At 56.0% G+C, this 20,098-nt stretch overlaps 1 protein-coding gene across 2 annotated transcripts in view; it reads right to left on the bottom strand.

Annotated features, from left to right (window-relative positions):
- Positions 1 to 2,699: 2,699 nt before the first annotated feature.
- WIPI2 (WD repeat domain, phosphoinositide interacting 2) overlaps positions 2,700 to 20,098 on the bottom strand; it is a 34,823-nt gene continuing 17,424 nt past the window's right edge. Inside the window, exons 3-13 of one of the 2 annotated variants that reach the window (XR_010731093.1) lie at positions 18,678 to 18,847; positions 17,280 to 17,376; positions 16,782 to 16,879; positions 16,393 to 16,485; positions 12,379 to 12,449; positions 10,702 to 10,809; positions 9,279 to 9,443; positions 8,419 to 8,526; positions 7,507 to 7,637; positions 4,670 to 6,651; positions 2,700 to 4,586 (exon numbers count right to left, since the gene is read on the bottom strand). Coding sequence is in view for 1 of the 2 variants with exons in the window: in XM_066273456.1 (XP_066129553.1) it covers positions 6,539 to 6,651; positions 7,507 to 7,637; positions 8,419 to 8,526; positions 9,279 to 9,443; positions 10,702 to 10,809; positions 12,379 to 12,449; positions 16,393 to 16,485; positions 16,782 to 16,879; positions 17,280 to 17,376; positions 18,678 to 18,847 (1,154 nt within the window). In the remaining variant the exon portion in view is untranslated. Of the gene's footprint in view, positions 6,652 to 7,506; positions 7,638 to 8,418; positions 8,527 to 9,278; positions 9,444 to 10,701; positions 10,810 to 12,378; positions 12,450 to 16,392; positions 16,486 to 16,781; positions 16,880 to 17,279; positions 17,377 to 18,677; positions 18,848 to 20,098 lie in introns of both variants that reach the window. The other variant, XM_066273456.1, reaches the window with a different exon arrangement.

Genomic DNA, 20,098 nt, shown 5'->3' on the forward strand with positions numbered 1-20,098 from the left:
TTTTTTACAGAGTCAGAGAGAGGGATAGATAGGGACAAGCAGGAATGGAGAGAGATGAGAAACATCAATCATCAGTTTTTCATTGCAACACCTTAGTTGTTCACTGATTGCTTTCTCATATGTGCCTTGACCGTGGGCCTTCAGCAGACCGAGTAACCCCTTGCTCGAGCCAGCGACCTTGGGTCCAAGCTGGTGAGCTTTGCTCAAGCCAGAAGAGCCCGCGCTCAAGCTGGCAACCCCGGGGTCTCGAACCTGGGTCCTCCGCATCCCAGTCCGACGCTCTATCCACTGCACTACCTCCTGGTCAGGCTGCTTATGTCTTGGGAATACATTTCACGCTCAAGGCAACAGCAACCCTTGGGGGGACTCCGGAGTGGAGGGACGCAGTGGACATGCAGCAGGGGTGGTTTGAAGTGGGAATCCCATGGGGACAGCACAGCCAACACGGCCCTTAAAACAATCCATGAGCCCTGACGTTACTAAGGGACCTCGCTGACTCAGGGACACTCACCAAGTGATGGAGGAAGCTGTCCACTCTGCGCACAACAGGGAGAGATACCCGAGTTCAAAGCCAGCAAGCTGGAAACGTGTCCGTGTCCCTCACCGCCCTGCCCATCTCCTGACAGACGGGATGTGAAGGAAGGTCCCTCAGGGAAGCGCCCTCAGTGGGGACCGGCCCCGAGCAGCAGTCCTTGTCCTGCCTCCATACTGCCTGCCCTCTGCTCAGAGGACACGACCTCCGAACTCCCCGTCTTTCAGGACCTCGCCAGTGACAATGCCAACACGCCCGGCATTTCTCCCGGGAGGCCACGGGATGAGCAAGGCCAGGCCCATGGAATGCCGGTGGCCAGCGGCACGCCCATGAACGGGGCACGAGAGCCACCCTGCAGCCACCGCAGCACCCACCCCGTCACTGCAGGGACAGCACTGACAAGGGCAGGCGGGGAGAAACTGCTGAAAGCTTCTCCTCAAAACTGGCTTCACTTTACTGAGGGGCTTACTTTAGGGTCCGCTCCCTGCAGGGCATTCCACCCCAAGGGCATCGTTTCAAAAGATGGTGATTCTGTAATCCTCTCTCCTTAATATGCACTGTCTCACCTGCCAAGTTCTTCAGCCCCACGAGATCAGCATGTGCCCCCGAGCCGGGTCCCCACCTCGTGGGGGGACTTTGGTCTGAACTTTCCCGTGTCCCCGGCTCTGGGGAGACCAGGTGCCGACGAGATTGGGGAAGGGCCTCCCCCAGAAAGACCAGGGCTGCAAGAACCACACCGCTCTTCACTCTCCTGAGAGAGAAATGCCGGGCTGTCCTAAAGAAACTCAAGGACAGCGTCATATTAACCCAATTAAAAAGAAATAGGAGAAAAGCACAAATGCTCTCTAGAAAACAGGAACACCAGCACATGGATAGATTGACGGAGTCTCGTGGACTTCCTTGAAGAATTCAAGGTGCAGTGTCTCAAGTGGGACCGTGGCCATGAGACACCTGTCACAGGCAGGGCCCCGCCCCTCTGCGCCGGTAGCCAATGTGGCTGCCTCACCGAGGAGGAGACCATAAGACCTCGGGGGAAATTGTGACTGAGCAGTTCCACGTAGGAAGGATGTGCTTCTAGAACAGGGGTCTCAAACTCGCGGCTCATGCGGCCCACCGAACAATTTTGTGCGGCCTGCAGACTAATCCACGAAGTTCAAAATATTTTGGATAAAATGAAGTAAGCCTAGGGGCCTACTTGTATTTGCCAAACGGCTGTGATCTTGCTCTGCGGCCCACATGCTGAGTTGAGTTTGAGACCCCTGTTCTAGAGGAAGCCACCATGCCAGCACTGCCATCGGGGTGACAGCAGGTGCCAGCAGAGCGGGAACCACGGTCTCCCCGTGGCCGGCCCCCGTCGCCCCAAGTGGGCCGGCCCTCTGCCCGCTGACACCAGAAGCACCCCTCCCCTGCCTTCTCCCAGCCGTCCTGCGGGGGTCAGATTTTCTTTTTTTTGTTTTTTTTTTTTTAATTTTATTTATTCATTTTTAGAGAGGAGAGAGAGAAGGAGAGAGAGACAGAGAGAGAGAAGGGGGGAGGAGCTGGAAGCATCAACTCCCATATGTGCCTTGACCAGGCAAGCCCAGGGTTTCGAACCGGTGACCTCAGCATTTCCAGGTTGACGCTTTATCCACTGCGCCATCACAGGTCAGGCGGGGGTCAGATTTTATTGTCTTTCAGACCTGGCCGTGAATTCTAGTAGGAAGAGGCAGGTCATCTATTCCACAAAGGACAAGAACAAACCCTGGACAAAAGCCGTTATAAGACCTCAGCCAGGCTGCGGGATCCTGATGTTTTGCCACAGCATCCCAGGGAGAATCCCAGTGCATTAAATAACCGTACAAGCGAGCCGCACAGCCTGTGAGGAGGCAGTGAATATAAAACCAAAACCAAAAACATCAGAAACCAACTCTCTCCCCCAATAAAACAGAACGCAGGTTTTGATTTCTTCCCGTGGTTAGAAGATGCTGCTGGAAGCGGACTTCCTGGTCCATCGGTGTGAACGCAGGCGGTGAGCACACCCACCCGCGGCTTGGACGCCCGCACGTGCCCGTGCACACCGCTGACCCACGGAAACACACACCGAATAAAGACGTGTAAAATTAAATGACAACTCTGTAAAGAATGAAACAGTGCAGGGGTGAGGAATGAAAACAGTCCCCTTAAATGCTGAGCTTTAAAAAGATTTAATTTTTCCAAGTTAAAGACTCTGTGGGTCAGATACCTGGGAAGGAGAAGGGCCGGCCACACCTTAAAATCCATTCTTTTTTTTTTTTTTTTTTTTTTGTGCTTTGCAAAAATCCACAGAATGTAAAGGTACAACACGAGCCAAGAATTATGACCTGGGTAAGACCCGAAGAGACATTAGTGAAACTCGTCCGCTTGGCAATCATCTATTGTTACATGTTTTCAGGGAGAAGTAAGTTCCTCATGGGGAAGGGTTCTGTGTAAGGCGCTCCTCCCAAACAGAACGCCGGTGTCCACGTGCACGCGGTCTCACGGCTGGCTCCGACGCTGCAGAGCCCAAACCACGTGCGTGCATCTGTCCGCCGAGAGCTGGGGGGTTAAGTACACTTGTAAGAGAATGCATTTGGATTTTCGGCTGTGCTGGCGTCACAGTTCATACAAGGGACCCTGTCACTCTCTGCATGCAAGAGAGACCCGGGCAGGAACAAACAGGGGAGAACCGGTGTGGCTCTGCTCATCGGCGCCACCAGCAGACCACGAGCGACGGCAGGAACGGGCCAGGAACACGCTTCCCGTCACTCACTGTCCGTTTCCTCGCTGTGACCTGAACGCAGTCTTTTCTATCTGTGGCCGCCGGTCAGCCACGGGGAAGATGAGAAGGTCCTTTCTCTGCTGTCCTCCCCAGATGAACTGGCGAGCAGGGAGAGCAGGGACACTCCTTCTTGCCGGGGCTCTCGGGGGTCCTCGTGGGGCCAGGCTGTGCCGCTCAGGTGAGCCGAAAGGTGGGAGCTCATGTCCCATCCGGCCGGAAGGAGTCTGCTCCGGGAAGAGGTGCCTGGATCTGGGCAGCCGCAGCCCGCCGGCCTCACCGGGCTGCTGGCCGGACTCGGCAAGCTTCCCCTGCACACCCCAAAGCTGTGGCTGTTCTCAGAACCCAGGAGTAGGAAAGGCAGGGCTGAAGGGGCCACATACAACCTTGAACATGAATGACACTGTCGTTCTTCCCCCTTTCCTGCCAGCTGTGTATCAGACAACCAGAAATGAATAAGAACGACTGGTGTCAGTGTCAGGTGCTGAGCGGGCGTCCGCAGCCCACGTGTGGTGTCACCCATCACGGCGACCCTGGGTGATAAGATCGTTCTCACTGTCCCCACTAGGACGCGGCAGTGATGGGGAGAATTCAGGTCCACTGGAGACCGATTCAGGTCCAGTTCAAATCTTGGTTCCCTTGTTGAGAAGTTACAAAAGGTTTGGTCCCAATTCACAGGAGTCCTTTGAGTAAGTTTTCTGGGTTTGGTTTCCTAAGCTCCCCCAAACCATCTTTTCTGAGATTTGGAAAATATGACATAATAAAAAAAATAAAGTTCATGTATGGTCTGGAGTTCAGCAGATCGGCACACGGATTCTGCGGGGGTGTGTCCAGGTGACCAGCCTGTTCGCCGGGCAGCTTCCACTCCGGTGCGTGCCTTGAGCCTGGGGGGCCAGAGCGCAGAGGAGGAGGTGCTCACGGCAGAGAAACGCGGAGCAACACGAGGGGGACAGTTCGCACGGTTAGTCGGCCAGCAGTGGACAGGCCCTTGGTTTTCCCTCCTGGGCACACGGGGTACCTCAGATGCAGCCACAAACGGCTTCCACGACAGAGGAGGAACACCGGGCAGGACCCACACACCTGCCTCCTGGTCACCCTGCCAGGCCCAGCGGGGAGCGCAGGTAGCCCTTCTTTCCTGACTGCCCACCTGAACATTGAAGCAACTGAGGCTGAAAGAAGAAAGAGAACCCCCACATGTTCTGACTGCCACGCCCAAAGGACCGAGGAAACCTCATGTCTCTCATGTCTCTGACCACGAGACGCCCAGCAAAGTCACCTCGACTCCCAAGTCCTCACACATAGGATGCCACCAGCAGGCACCGGGGTCAGGACTGTCTCACAGGACACAGCAAAGTCACCTCGACTCCCCAAGTCCTCACACATGGGATGCCACCAGCAGGCACCGGGGTCAGGATTGTCTCACAGGACACAGGACAGGCAGGTCTCACTTTGGTTAACGCGACCCCCTTGCTTAGCCCCACCTTGTCACAGACCCCTCTGACACTGCTTTCCCATCGACACTCGCGCTGGACAGGTGTGCCAGCGAAGGTCTAGGGGAGCCAGTGGGAAACATTCCAGGCTGGACACGGGACAACTGTCCTGACCGGGCCCTCTAGCTCCAGGGCAAAGGGCACCCTCGCTCAGGGCTCTGCAGACACTCATCCTGCCAGGTGTGTCACTGTGACCACATCTCGGCAGGGAGGCAGGGAAGACCTGCCAGCGACGTGAGAGCATGTCCCACCTTCACCCGACACGGCGCCTCACGTGGCTGCCAGCCCGTGTTCCCAGAGGGCTGTGCTGCAGCTAGCACTCACTCGGGGCACCGCTCACATTTAGGCTTCTACCTCAAAGCCACCACTGGACACGCAGCCTGAGGTGCATGGACTGACCTGGGGCTGAATCCAGGCACTTACAGCTGGCAGTCAGCTCAGCCAAGCCCCCTTTCTTTCTCTTTGATGAGCCACTCCCTGCCACACCCAGAGACACGTCCTGAGGCACACAGCTCTGAGCCTCCTCTGCCCAGAGACCTGACAGCAAGAAGGGAAGACAAAGCAACACGGATGCTTCCTACCCCTCCTCTCAGCGGCCACATTCCAAAGAATCCAGAAGACCTTGCCTGCCCCCAACGCCACTCCTCGTCCCTCGGGACCTGACCTGCACGTCTCCTGGTTTGCAACGCAGAACTGAGGCATCTGAGGTTTAAAATGATGTAAAAGGGACGGGGGACGCCGGGCGGGCTGGACTCTGACCACGACCTCTCCGCACTCCGCTGCACAATTTCGTAAGATCCAAATAGAAAAGGCACACGTACAGCCGTGAAGGAGGTGTTCACAACCAGCTTTTCTCGCGACCACTCCCGACACGGGCGAGAGGAGCCCCAGGCAGACAGTGGGGCTCGAAGAGGACAACTCAGGACCACCACGCTTTAATTCTGTGCTACGTACAGACGCAGAAATAGCTGCAGGCTTCCCTAGAAAACAAACCGGGCACACACACCGCTGCTCAGCAGGAAGATGAGAGCCAAGACCAGATGGTTTAATTATACAGAGACCACTTCCCTGTGCCCTGGAACTCCTAGGCATTCCTTCAAGTTCACCTGCTGTCAGAAAGAAAGGGCTCCAGTAACAGAAAGAACTTCTCTGTCACTATCCACACGGGAAACAAGACCAGAAACAGAAGTCCACCATAAAAGAAATCCCAGAAGAGTCCAATTTGGAAAGAATTTAATTAGCAAAATAAAGCAAAGACATGGCCCACGGGGGCTCTGGGAGGCCCCTTCCCCAAGGCCGCTGCCCACCCCAGCCCTGGGGCCTTGGACCTGTCCGAGCAGAACCAGCCTCTACACACAGACCCGCTCTGCACGTGTGCCTCACGGGTACGGGCTGTAACAACCGCACGACCGCGGTTAGGAAGTGGCTACTAGCTGTCCTACGCTGGCTTGGCACATTAATGCATGCAAAGCAAGGAGATTTCAAGGGCTTCACCAAACAGTTAATTTTGGCAAAAAGAGAAACAAACAAAAAGCTAAAATTCATATAGCAGGATGAAGAGCCACTGAAGTGAAAACCATGTATTTCTCAACAATAGCGAACGAGACTACAGCTACAATCTTGTTTTTTCTGTTTAAGTCTGCCATCCTCTCCCTCAACTCAGGTCAAAGTTCATAGCAGCATAACACCAAGTCCTCTGCCAGCCCGTGTTCTCTGCGTGGGGTCAGAGTTCACAGGTCGGGTTCAGTCCGTCCGGAGAATCATGGGAGGATGCTCGCTGTCCTCCTCCAGCCGCAGGGCGCTGGCCTCCTCCTCCAGACAAGCGCCGCCCACCGCGCCCAGCTCGTCTGTGTAGGCTGCAAAGAGACAGAGCGGTCAACCCAGGGGGCAGGGGCAGAGCAACGGGGGCATTTATAAATGGCAGCCCACACAGACTCAATTTTAACCTCTCCTCAGACTCATGAGCTTTCTGCAGCCTTAGGCAGCTCGAGATGAAGTCATTTACTTTCCAAAATTCATAACTTGCAGAAAAGATGGCTGCAGAGCCCACAAGGGCTTCCTGATGGATGGGCTGTCAGTGTCCCCGTGAGCAGAGAGAATGGACCACTCCTCTAACTGGTCACGTGAGATGCCCAGCCCTGTGGAGCAGACACCCAGGACTCCCGGGAACTGAAAGGGCACTCGGCCTCAAAGGCGGTGCGGAGCAAGAGCCACCTCACACGGGGGCCGACTCCAGGGCCGCCTGGAGGCAAGCTCACTCTCTGGGGGAGGATGGCTCACGGGCGTGAAACAGTCAGGGCTGGACCGGCCATCTGTCTGTGTGCTGACAACTTCTGGGCAGGCCTGGGTCCCAGGGGTCCCAGGCCGGCTCGCAGAACAATCAGCCAGTGGGAGGCAGAGACCCAGGACAAACACTCGGCAGTGGTGGGTGCAGGGCTACATTCTAGCGGAGAGGCAGCACGCCAGGAAGCAAACCTGCGCACTCAACTCGCCCAGCCGTCTCTCCTTTCCTCTAAAGAGGAAGAAAGTGAATTCAGCCTTCAAGCGCCCAGAAGAGCCCAGGCGACAAGAGCTGGCCTGTCTGAGGACCGTCTCTCCCTGCCCTGGTCAGTGGCGGCTGGAACACTGGTCAGGGTGAAAAGCACAGCGCACAGGAACCACAGGGGAGGCCCCAGCATAACTGACCCTCCAGGTCTGTGTCACAGCCTTACCCAGTCTCGTCGGAGACGCAGGTGCGTGAGGACCTTTGGCCACCGCTGTGCTGTAGGTCTGAGTTACTAAGGGGCAGTCATGAGAGGCAGAGTCTAAGATCTCATTGGTTGTCTCCATACTGCCATCCAGCCTGGTCAAAGTGGAGAGAAACAAACGTGGTCAGGGGCGCAGTGGCCCGGAGGGCCAGACCTGCAGCGACAGCGGCACAGGCTACCAGCCAGCATTCCCGACACTACGGTGACTGGGCATCTAATCACTCGAACTTTTATAGGGAAAAGCTAATGAAAAAGAGTTATGCCTAGTGAGACCATCTTATTTCATCTTTGAGACTGACAATTACAAATAGAATCTGCTATAAAAAATACTCCCCACTTCCACCCCAATCATCAGAATAGTATAGTAGAGCATTGTTACCACTTTTGGTAAAAAAAAGCAAAAGCAGAAAATCAAACTGCACTACTTTCCAATGAACAAGTATCAACTCCTCTTTTCTGAGAAAATCTACGTACCAGTGAGCAAGCAGGCTCCCACAGATGTGTCCTGCACTGTGGTGGACAGTGTGGCTCAAACAAATGTGTCCTGCACTGTGGCGGACAGTGTGGAGGACAGCGTGGCTCCCACAGATGTGTCCTGCACTGTGGTGGACAGTGTGGCGGACAGTGTGGCCACCCCTTTCTTGGGAAACGCTCGGCGTGTCTGTAGCCGATCTCTGGGGGGTGGGGGGACGGCCGAACGCCCCCTCTGCCAATGAAGGGCAGGCGTAGCACCGGCCACTTCCTACCCGTCTCTGCCCATGGTAGGGCTTGTCTGGCAAGGCGGGCTGCTGACCAGCTTGGCCACTGTCGCACACGGAGGCGCCCCGTGGCAGAGACTGCCCAGAGAGCGTGAGCAGCCAGCAGAGGCCCACTTACTTGTGCTGCTTCATCAGGGTGCACTCACCCCCTTCCTGGGGGTCCAGGTTGTACATGTACAAGTACCCGTCGGAAGCTCCCACCAGCAATCGGGGAATCTTTTGAATTCTAGTGAGAATAAAAACAGCCACATTCTAGGACCACAACTTTCACACAGAGGCCTCATTAGCAGCCTCGCCATCGGCATGGCCAGGGCAGGCCCCCTCCCCCCAAAAAGCAAGCACAGATTTCGTTTCGTGAACTGATATACTGCGTGTGTATAGGAAGAGAGGTCACGCCCACCGTGCCACCTGTGGCCACATCAAGGCCAAGGGGGTTCTGAACGTGAATGAACCGACAGCCGTAGGAAAGCAGGTGGTCAAAGCCGGTCTCCTGGTTCCTCGGACAACTAAAAGTAGGCAACGTCATAAGACATTTCCAACAATGCCAGTTGGATAAAAAGGATGAAAAATAATGTTGACAAAATTCACAGTCCCAGAGAGGCCCGAGCACAGGATTGCACAGCGGCACCCAGACAGGGCAGTGAAGCCTGTGGGCTCCCCGTGAGTCCTGCTGCCACCGTGTCGGCCTGCAGCCCTGAAGTTAACACTGGCATCTCACACAGCTGTTCCATGAACTCTACAAACAGTCCACGGACACAGAGAGACCTCTGGGACAACACTGAGAAACCAGTCAGGTCTCACGACAACGAAGGGGCCCCTGTCCCTGCACCTCATGTAAACCCTGACTGGACCACAGCTCTGAGTCTGCAGACATTCTCAGGCTGGAAGAACTGTAACAAGAACGGTAACAGGACCACACCAGTCACCCTTCGGGATGAGCTGGAGGCCAAGGGGATGGAAGCTGCTTGCCCTACTCACGTGGCTAGGGCGCAGATGTTTTTGTGACCACAGAAAGGCAGGCGGACTGTAGCAAAGGCTCTGCCCTGGTTGAACATCTCTGTTACTTGGGAGGGCAAGTAGCTGGTGGAAGCCATGAGCACCTTCCCGAAGTACCCGGTCCAGGTGGTGGGCTCCTCCTGAGGCCTAGGAGAGAAAGCCCTCAGTCACGTGACTTCACTGAGTTCACTGAGCAGGCCCACGTCCCACCCCCACACAGGCAAGGATCGGCCCCAGAACTTGAAAGACAGATTTCCCACACCTCAGGAAGACGGCACAGAAAGCCACGACCTCTGAGAGCCATGCCCTTCCCGAGGCGCTGCACTCTGATTACGGCAACTCGCAGCAAACATGGGCACGGACACGGCCCCATTTACAATCCATCCGGATCATTTTTTAAGTCCTGAATTTTTTTTTTATTTTTTTTTTGTATTTTTCTGAAGCTGGAAACGGGGAGAGACAGTCAGACAGACTCCCGCATGCGCCCGACCAGGATCCACCCGGCACGCCCACCAGGGGGCGACGCTCTGGCACCAGGGGGCTATGCTCTGCCCCTCCAGGGCGTCGCTCTGTTGCGACCAGAGCCACTCTAGCGCCTGGGGCAGAGGCCAAGGAGCCATCCCAAGCGCTGGGGCCATCTTTGCTCCAATGGAGCCTTGGCTGCGGGAGGGGAAGAGAGAGACAGAGAGGAAAGAGAGGGGAAGGGGTGGAGAAGCAGATGGGCGCTTCTCCTATGTGCCCTGGCCGGGAATCGAACCCGGGACTTCTGCACGCCAGGCTGACGCTCTACCACTGAGCCAACCGGCCAGGGCCAAGCCCTGAATATTTTTAACAGGAAGTCTCTAAACACCTTGTAAATACAAATTTCAAATTGTTATTTTCCTATAGCCTATTTTTGTTGTTGTTCTTCTTGCACATATTTGTAAGGTCAAGACAGAGCATGCACTAAACACGGGGATGCGTTTCCACTGAGAGAACAGATCGGCAGCACCTCGCTCACCATACACAGCCGTTACAGTAATATGCAGCTTAAAGCAACTGCTTTCAACATGAAACCCACCTGTGGGGAAACTGGGGACAAGTGCTCCTGCCACTGGGCAGTGGGCTCAGATGTGCTTCTGTGCACAGGGGCGTGAAGAGGGGAGGACGTCTGGATTGCCCAGAGCAGCCATCTCGACCTTCCGGCTAACCTCACGTGCACACACGCCCCGCAGCACAGGGCCACTGTCCAGGGCGAGTCCCCGCACTGCCGAGTGCAGAAGGGCCCGTATCCGGGAGCCAGGTCAGGGCCCCTCCTTGCAGGAGCCCCAGAAGCAGGACGTGTCTGTGCTCACGTTTTCACCGTCAGTGTGAGCTGGGCAAAGGGCTCTGCTGATTTCTAAACAAAGGAATCTCTGCAACTCACTTTTCCTTCACAGTCTCGAGTTTGAAGATGTGCACAGTCTCGGTGTTGCTGGAGGCGGACAGGAACATGCCGTCCATGCTGAAGGCCAGGGAGCAGATGCTCACACACCTGCAGGAAGAGGAGGGCCTGGTCACGAGCCACCCAGAGGCGCTGCAGGCGACCGCGGCCTCCCCAAGGGACTGCCAACTGATGCCACAAGGACGAACAGTCCCTACAGCCGGGGCGGGGGGTCACTGGTTGCTTTCTCTCTCCTTCCACTCTAGTCACCTCAAAATTCTGAGAGAAAAGTGTTTGAAAGGTAATACTAAGAACAAGTCTTTAGTATGTTCTCAAATAGCCAATTTTCTTAGAATCACGGCAATTCTGAGGGTAAATTGGCAACCTTGACAGTGTTTAATAGGGTAAAACCTTCAGCATTCAAAATACTTAGTTTTTGTAATATGTCATAAAAGTCACCCAAAAAATCTAAAGCCAGCAAGTAAATCTGCGTTTCCTCACCATTCCGGAAGCACACTGGCCCTGTCCACAGTAAGGGTCTGCTCACACAGCCCAGCCCTGCGCACGGCTCTGGGCAGCCAGGAACAGCTTTCTGGAGCCCATGGCGAGGGGTGTGCAGGTCCGGCAGAGGGGCCACAAAGGGCAGAGGCAGAAGGGGAACTCCCACTGAAGGGGAGGGGGGAAGGGCACCCTGAGGAACACCTGGTGCAGGCTAGAAGGGTTCAAGGGTCAGCTAGGTCACCCACACGCCTGTCCCAGCACAGCAGACAGCACATGCAAGAGCCCTGTAGAGACAGAGCTCCTCTCCTGAAGAGCCGAATGTGGTGTGGCTGGAACTGGGAGCAACAGGAAGGGAAATAAAATAGCTGCAACGAAAGGGCTGGAGGCTGAGACAGGCCGAGGAATTTAGGAGTCTGGAGTTAACCCTACAGGCAAAATGAGGCAGTGACAAGCCCACATGGGTGTGCTCTAACTGCAGTCCCATCCTCAAAGAACAGCCTGGGCTCAAGTCTGACAAAGGGACTGACGCGGCCAACAGCCGAGACCAAGACGAGCATGCGGTCAGAGGGTGACCAGAATGGAAGGAAGAGGAGGAACAGACACAGCGTGAGAAGCAGGGACCTCGGAGTGGGCGGGCAGCTCTGGGAGGGCCGACAGGCCTCCGGCTAACTGGGTGCACGACCGGAGAGGAGAGACCGGCGCCAGTGCCCCGAGTCCCGCTGGTGGGGTGGGTGTGCGTGGGAGGGAGCTCACACCGTGACTTATGGTTCGTTTGTTTTAAAAGAAAGAGCCAAAGCCACTTGCTGGGGTGAAAAGGGAGCAGGGGAGAGGGGGAGCTGTCAGAGCAGACAACAAGGACAGAGCCTGCTAACCAGCTCAGAAGCCCCTGGTCCACCGTGCAGCCGCTGAGGAACGCACACGGCCCGGGGCCTGGCTCTGCGAGTTCCTCCACGCCGGCTATCTGGCCATCACTCTGCGCTCAGGTGGGACCACGGGCACACGAAATCCAGCATGCTTCAGAAAATGTCCCTGTATTTCCCACAACTGTCCAGCTGGGCTGAAACCTCGGCTGTTTCTCTGGGTGTCCAGTGTCCAGTTCTAAGTTGTTGCTCTCAGAGACTATAAAACCACAACCCAAAGAGAAGCTCCAGATTCAGTTTTGGAGATTTATATACTGACCTCTTCACTCCTCTCCGGAACTCAAAGAGTTTCTGTCCCTCTGGAATGGAAAATACCCTAATCACGGTCCCCTAAGACAGGGAAAAGAGTAAGAAAAAAGGATTTAGGCAAGTAAAAGCAAACTTTGTTTCTGTCAGATTAAAAATAAAATGTGGCACGTTTTTCAATGACAGCGTACTGTGGGCCAACCCCCCAGTGTCGGAGCCCCCTCCCGGCCAGTCAGCCCCCCAGTGTCTGAGTCCCCTCCCGGCCAGTCAGCCCCCAGTGTCGGAGCCCCCTCCCAGCCAGTCAGCCCCCAGTGTCGGAGCCCCCTCCCGGCCAGTCAGCCCCCCAGTGTCTGAGTCCCCTCCCGGCCAGTCAGCCCCCCAGTGTCGGAGCCCCCTCCCGGCCAGTCAGCCCCCAGTGTCGGAGCCCCCTCCCGGCCAGTCAGCCCCCAGTGTCTGAGCCCCCTCCCGGCCAGTCAGCCCCCCAGTGTCGGAGCCCCCTCCTGGCCAGTCAGCCCCCCAGTGTCGGAGCCCCCTCCTGGCCAGTCAGCCCCCAGTGTCTGAGCCCCCTCCCGGCCAGCCCCCCAGTGTCGGAGCCCCCTCCTGGCCAGCCCCCCAAGTGTCTGAGCCCTCTCCTGGCCAGCCCCCCAGTGTCTGAGCCCCCTCCCGGCCAGCCCCCCAAGTGTCTGAGCCCCCTCCCGGCCAGCCCCCCAGTGTCTGAGCCCCCTCCCGGCCAGCCCCCCAAGTGTCTGAGCCCCCTTCCGGCCAGCCCCCCAGTGTCTGAGCCCCCTCCCGGCTAATCCTCCAGTGTCTGAGCCCTCTCCCGGCCAGCCCCCCAGTGTCTGAGCCCTCTCCGAGGCAGCCCTCCAGCGTCTGAGCCCTCTCCGAGGCAGTCCTCCAGCGTCTGAGCCCCCTCCTGGCCAGCCCCCCAAGTGTCTGAGCCCCCTTCCGGCCAGCCCCCCAGTGTCTGAGCCCCCTCCCGGCTAATCCTCCAGTGTCTGAGCCCTCTCCCGGCCAGCCCCCCAGTGTCTGAGCCCTCTCCGAGGCAGTCCTCCAGTGTCTGAGCCCCCTCCCGGCCAGCCCTCCAGTGTCTGAGCCCTCTCCGAGGCAGTCCTCCAGTGTCTGAGCCCTCTCCCGGCCAGCCCTCCAGTGTCTGAGCCCCCTCCCGGCCAGCCCTCCAGTGTCTGAGCCCTCTCCCGGCCAGCCCCCCAGTGTCTGAGCCCTCTCTGAGGCAGCCCCCCAGTGTCTGAGCCCCCTCCCGGCCAGCCCCCCAAGTATCTGAGCCCCTCCCGGCCAGCCCCCCCAGTGTGGGAGCCCCCTCCTGGCCAGTCAGCCCCCCAGTATCTGAGCCCCTCCCAGCCAGCCCCCCAGTATCTGAGCCCCTCCCGGCCAGCCCCCCAAGTATCTGAGCCCCTTCCGGCCAGCTCCCCCAGTGTCTGAGCCCTCTCCGAGGCAGCCCCCCAGTATCTGAGCCCCTCCCAGCCAGCCCCCCAGTGTCTGAGCCCTCTCCGAGGCAGCCCCCCAGTATCTGAGCCCTCTCCCGGCCAGCCCCCCAGTATCTGAGCCCCTCCCGGCCAGCCCTGCAGCAGGCCCACTGCACAACCACTGTCCCGCTTTCTGCTGTGAGCACACTAAAACACTCCCCCATTTGCTCAATATTCAATTTCAACTTTAATCAATTAACCCTAACTCACTTATTTTAAACACTAATAGCATTGAAGTCAAATGCAGAATATACTAGTCTTATTTTTTCTAAGTTATTTGAAATTCATACTATTAAGAAGTTTAGGCCCCACTGACATCCTTTCTTGCCACTGAGTTACTGACCAAGAGAACTGATTAGCTGAACACGCTGCTCAACTGTCTACAAATGAATCGGTTCAAACCTACAGAAAGCCTTCTATCGACGAAGACAGGTAAGTGGCGAGCCACAGCACCTCCCTGCTGGGACATCACTATTTGAGGACGTCAGTCCTCCCGCCACCCTCTATCTCCTAACACTCACGGGTCTGTGGGTAGACAGACAGGACCGGGGCAACTGGGGGCGGGGGGAGTGAGAGACCCAGGAAGTGAAAGCACATGGTGCTCTCACCCTGGGGCCGTAAGAGAACGCCCCCCTCCTCTGCCCCCCCCCCCCCCCCACTGCAGCAGCCGGGAGCCCGATGGCCTGGGACGCTGCACAGCCCCCAGGCTGCAGACCAACAGCGCTGGTCCCAGCGTGAGCTCTTCTCTCTCGGGCAGAGACACCGACTGAGTTTGTAATTCTCAAGAATTAGAGAGAGAAAACAGTGCATTCACATAAAAAATAACCATGGTGGAAGTTTTGTTTTTTTTGTAGCCTACACTTTTAAATATATACAGTTAATGGCATACCTACTGTGTAATACTAATTAACTACAGGTTGTTGGTCAAGCTGGGCTGCAGTTCCCAAAGGCGGATGAAGCCACACAGCCCGGGGGCCAGCTCCTAGCACACAGCAGGGCTGAGGAGGCCACTGGTGGTCTAACCCCACAAACCAGAAAGATGCCGTTTAAAAGTAAATCAAGAGTTTGCTCTTCACAGCCCAGAAGAAACTGTTCTATCTTTACTGGCCTTGAAATTCCATAAAGTGCCTTAGTGCCTTCCCGAGACCTCATAAAAACAGCACTTTGGGTATTCAAGGGCTGACAGAATTTCACGGCCATTTCGTGCTCCTGGGGGGCGGAAAAGGACAGAGTGATACTGCAGATGTCCAGCCCAGTGTTCAAACGCAAAGCCAGGCTTGGAGCCCAATCCCTGTCTCTGCCCAGCTGGATGACCCTGGGCAAATCACTCACCCTCTCTGAGCTCTCAATATGAAATAGAAACACATTCATCTGATGAGGGGATCAAATGAGGCAATGAATACAAAGGGCCTAGTATAATTCATGACACAAGTGACCCACGAACGCAGCACCACGGAGGCCCGTGCAGGGAGCTGGCGTTCTGCACCTTACTTGGTTGGCTGGTTCGAGGGAAGAGGCAACTTCGGAAGAGAGCCTACTTTACATTCTGGGGGCAAAAGCATCCAAGCGAACTCAGGCAGCATGCAACTGAGGAGCAGGTGCCAGTGCTCAAGAGAGGAACAAGCCTGGAGGACAGACAAGATCCCCAGAGAGAGAAGGGGGAGGAGCAGGATGCATCAACTCCCATATGTGCCTTGACCGGGCAAGCCCAGGGTTTCGAACCGGCGACCTCAGTGTTCCAGGGGGACACTTTATCCACTGCGCCACCACAGGCCAGGCCTGAATGGAGTTTCTGAGGAGAGGAACAACAAAGGAAACAGACACAGCCATTCAAGTTCGGAGAATGAGGGCCCTCAGTGTCACAAAGGCTAAGAGAGAGGAGGTTCAGACAGAACGAACTGCCAAAGCCGTTTTCTCCTGTTCGTAGAAAAGGCCACATCCTTTTAACTCAGCAATTCTTCTCGCTAGACTCTCCTAATAATTAGAGATACACTATTATCTATACTCTAAAACATTACTAAGTTGTATTTATATGTTAACATGTTCTTCTAACATAATCTAAGTATTAGAAACAATATAAACATCTTAGAAGAATGATGTTTAAGCAATCACAACTGAATACTGTAGAGCTACTAAAAGGTTTTTTTTGGAACTTAGAGAAACTCCATACCATGCAGATCATGACTTTGTAAAACAGAAAACAATGGATGAAATACAGTGAAACGTGTTCTGCTCAGGCCTGGACAGCCCTGTCTCTGCTTTTTACACTCTTCACCTGTTCCGAGTTCTCTCTCTCCCAGCGTGCGCTGCGTGGTGACCACACAGCGCAGGTGAGCGCGTGGCTACAAGGGCCTCCAGTCTCCTGTCCCAAAGGCCCCGAGCTCCCTGGCTGGGGAGAGCCGCTCCCTGCAGCCATCTCACGGCCTGCCAGGTGGGCTGTCACTGGTGCCTCTCTGTGAGGTGGCTGGCACAGAAGCTCGTCTGTGTGAACGGACTGGTCTGCGGAAACCTCTGGACGAGTTCTCCACGGGGCCCGGCAGCCTTACCTTCTCAGAGGCGGTGGCGAGTTTGGTTCCACTGGCGTCAAAAGCCAGCGCGGCTAAAGGACTGTCGTGAGCTGGGATCATGTTGGCTGCCCTCTGGAAGGAAGAACCAGTTAAACGTGACTACCATCTGGTCAACACACCAAATCCACCCGATTTACTGAGGTAGGGACAAGGAAATGTGCTCAAAACCTTAACAAGGCAAAGCGCTTTATCACTGGGCACCTGGAACTTTCTCGCGCCTCCCAGCACTCACGCTGTAGGAGCCGAGGGGGGTGAGCGCGGACGGCACCCAAGACGGCCTGCCCGGCCCACTTTCCTCTACGAGCCCAGCGCCCCCTCAGGAACAAGGCACATTCTCAAGAGCTCTCCAAGTCCCCGAGGAAGCTCACCAAGTTAATGGTGTCGAAAACCTGCACCTCTCCGATGGTGGCGCTGCCGGGGTAGGCCAGGTAGCAGTTGTCGTTGTTGATGGACAGCGCGCACAGGCCTGAGGACACAGGGAGCACAGCGGGGTCAGGGCCCGAGGGCGCCTGTGCAGCCAGTCATCTGACCTGACAGCTTTTAGTTAACCCGGGACAGGGCGGAGCTCTGGGCCACCTGGACGCTGCACTGCTGGGCTTCTAGGTTCTATCTCAGGTGACAGCAGGGTCATAAAAGCAAACTTAAAGCCTCTGCTTAGACGTTACCAGTGACCTCAAAATTGGAAGCTGACCAACCCAGTAATTTACGTGGCCACAAGACCAGCATCAGAAGAAGGGAGCGTGGCTTAAGGCCAATAGGTTTTAAATCTGCATATACCCATGGGACCTCCGAGGAGAAAGCACCTCCCCCGTGGCCACCTTTACCAGGCGACTCGGGAAAACGGGCTCTCTGCCCAGCTCACCTACCTGCTGGGTTTGGGGGTGTCTCCCTGATCGTGTGCAGGACCTTCATGTCCCGGATGTTGTGTATGTACAGAGACTCTTCCAGGCACACGATGAGCCTCTAGGAGAGGGACGAAAACAGAAAGCCAGACTAACGAGAGCCGAGACACTGCAGCCCTCCACCTGGACTCTTGGATGAGGCTGCTTTGCCTTCCTTCCGGGACAGCATGCAGATGGGACGCTCGCGTGCAGAGGACGCCGGCATTACCAGGCGGCCCTCTCCTGCTCCTCACCCACCCTGGCAGGTGGTGTCTGGAGCCGGCATGCCTGCCGACGATTCCTGATGCTTGTATCAGGACTTCTAACTACAGGAGCTAATTCCACGTCACAGAAATGGGGCAGCTGCAGCTCAGAAAAGCACATTTTGTTTTTGTCTCTCATCCCTTACCCAATCCCACCCCACCCGCCATGAAAACCAGACTGAATGCCTTGGAGGCTTGGTGTTGAATCAGGCTCAGGAAGATGCGGGCTTCCCCAAACTATGGCCCGCGGGCCACATGCGGCCCCCTGAGGCCATTTATCCGGCCCCCCACCACACTTCCAGAAGGGGCACCTCTTTCATTGGTGGTCAATGAGAGGAGCACTGTATGTGGCGGCCCTCCAATGGTCTGAGGGATAGTGAACTGGTCCCCTGTGTAAAAAGTTTGGAGACCCAGGCCTAGGGATTTCTTAAAAGTATAAACCTTCATTCTGCACCTGCGTTATTTCACAGGTGTCTAGGTTCCAGCTGCATTCTGAGATGGGTGCACTTTTGTGGTGCACCCAGGAGAGGATTTACACAAGCAAGGCAGCCAGGCACGCATACGCTCTTGCTGCTATGGGAACATACGCGCATGTTTTAAGTTTTAAAACTTAAGTTTTTTTTTTAAAGTAACATTTGTAAAAGCAAAAGAAGCTAAATAAACGGTGATTCAACTCTAAGGAGGAGTTTATGGACATACAGCCAGCTCTTGCTTAACAATGCTGACAGGTTCCTGGTGACTGCAACATCAAGTGAAATGAGGTAGAAGAAAACCAATGCACTCGAGGGTAACTGACAGAAACAAAAGGTACGTTACTACAGCATCTCATCAGGTCATAACACAATGACGCATTTTGAGGACCTACTGGACAGAGACACCTGTGCCTTGGAGGGATGAGTAAAACGATGTGGCAGAAACAAGGGCCTTCATCAGGATTGCAGTGATTTGAGCAAAACTCACGAGCAGTCGAATCAGGGCACAGTGTGTGTGTGGGGGGGTGCGCTGGTGCGGGGACCAGAGGGCCGAGGGACCAGAAACGCTAAGGAGCGCTGGCTTTGTCCTCGAGGCACTGGCGGAAACCACACCGAGACCCTGAGATGGAGAGAAGAGCGCCACTCACCTGCCTGTTCAACTTCACTGCCAGTATCGTGTTGGAGTAGCTGTAGTTGCAAATCTCAGTGCCTTTCTTAAAGTGGCAAACTTTTAGCTTCCTGGGAGCTTTGAGGCTGACAATGGCCACCAAGCTGCTTGAGAATAATCTTTCTACAATGCACACGTCTTCAGTGTCTGCTGCAAGGAGAGAAAACAGACGTGTCCACACCCACAGGCACAATCTGCGTGCGCACACAGTGTCCGAGCGCAGATCGTGTACAGCAGGCCACCTCGAAGCCACACGGTGAGCGACGGGTGGCGTGGCCAGGCAGCGGGGACGACCCCAGAGCAGCACTGAGGTGTGAGGGGCGAGCTCTGGGACAGACAGACTAGAGTCAAACTCACGGCTTATGAGCCAGGGACATGCCCTCTCAGAGTCCCTCCTGCCAGGAAGTCCCGCACACTCTGCACAGAGGCCACCCTGTCAAAGGGAGGCCTCCTAGTGCCTCTTCCATTTCCTGGTCACTTCCTCCCTGGTGGTGAGTCACTGTCACCACCTGTGTGCCTGCCTGCTTCATGAGGCTGGAGGCCGCATTGCCTGCTCCCAGGTGTCTCTCTGGCTCTTCCGATGGCACCTGTCATATGTGGGCTCTGAGCAGTCTCTGACTCACTTTCTAAGTCTTGCTTTCCTCGTATGTGAGATGGGGACAACTCCTCTACAGAACTTCAGGAGGATGGCCATGCTGGCCCAGAGCCAGTGCTCTGCCCACCCCAGCTCCCTGCTCCCCATCAGAGAGGACACCCCCAACTCACAAGACCAACTGAACACGATGTGCCGCCAGCACCTGCAGCAAGTACGACGCACTGGCCAGATGCTAATCCACCTCCACTCCCCACTGACGGCCCAGACCCCAATCTCACCTCCTTATCCGGGGTCAGCTCCAATCTAGCTGCAGAGAGAATTCTGAACGTAAGAAAATCACAGAGCGAGGCCCTGGCCGGTTGGCTCAGTGGTAGAGCGTCGGCCTGGCGTGCGGGGGACCCGGGTTTGATTCCCGGCCAGGGCACACAGGAGAAGTGCCCATTTGCTTCTCCACCCCTCCGCCGCGCTTTCCTCTCTGTCTCTCTCTTCCCCTCCCGCAGCCAGGGCTCCATTGGAGCAGAGATGGCCCGAGCGCTGGGGATGGCTCTGTGGCCTCTGCCTCAGGCGCTAGAGTGGCTCTGGTCGCAACATGGCGACGCCCAGGATGGGCAGAGCATCGCCCCCTGGTGGGCAGAGCTTCGCCCCTGGTGGGCGTGCCGGGTGGATCCCGGTCGGGCGCATGCGGGAGTCTGTCTGACTGTCTCTCCCTGTTTCCAGCTTCAGAAAAATGAAAAAAAAAAAAAAAAAAAAAAAAGAAAATCACAGAGCGAGAGCCTGCACTGTCTCCCTCCGCAGCCCGTCCACGT

The sequence above is a fragment of the Saccopteryx bilineata genome, chromosome 4 (genome assembly GCF_036850765.1).
Source record: "Saccopteryx bilineata isolate mSacBil1 chromosome 4, mSacBil1_pri_phased_curated, whole genome shotgun sequence".
Classification (NCBI taxonomy): Eukaryota; Metazoa; Chordata; class Mammalia; order Chiroptera; family Emballonuridae; genus Saccopteryx; species Saccopteryx bilineata.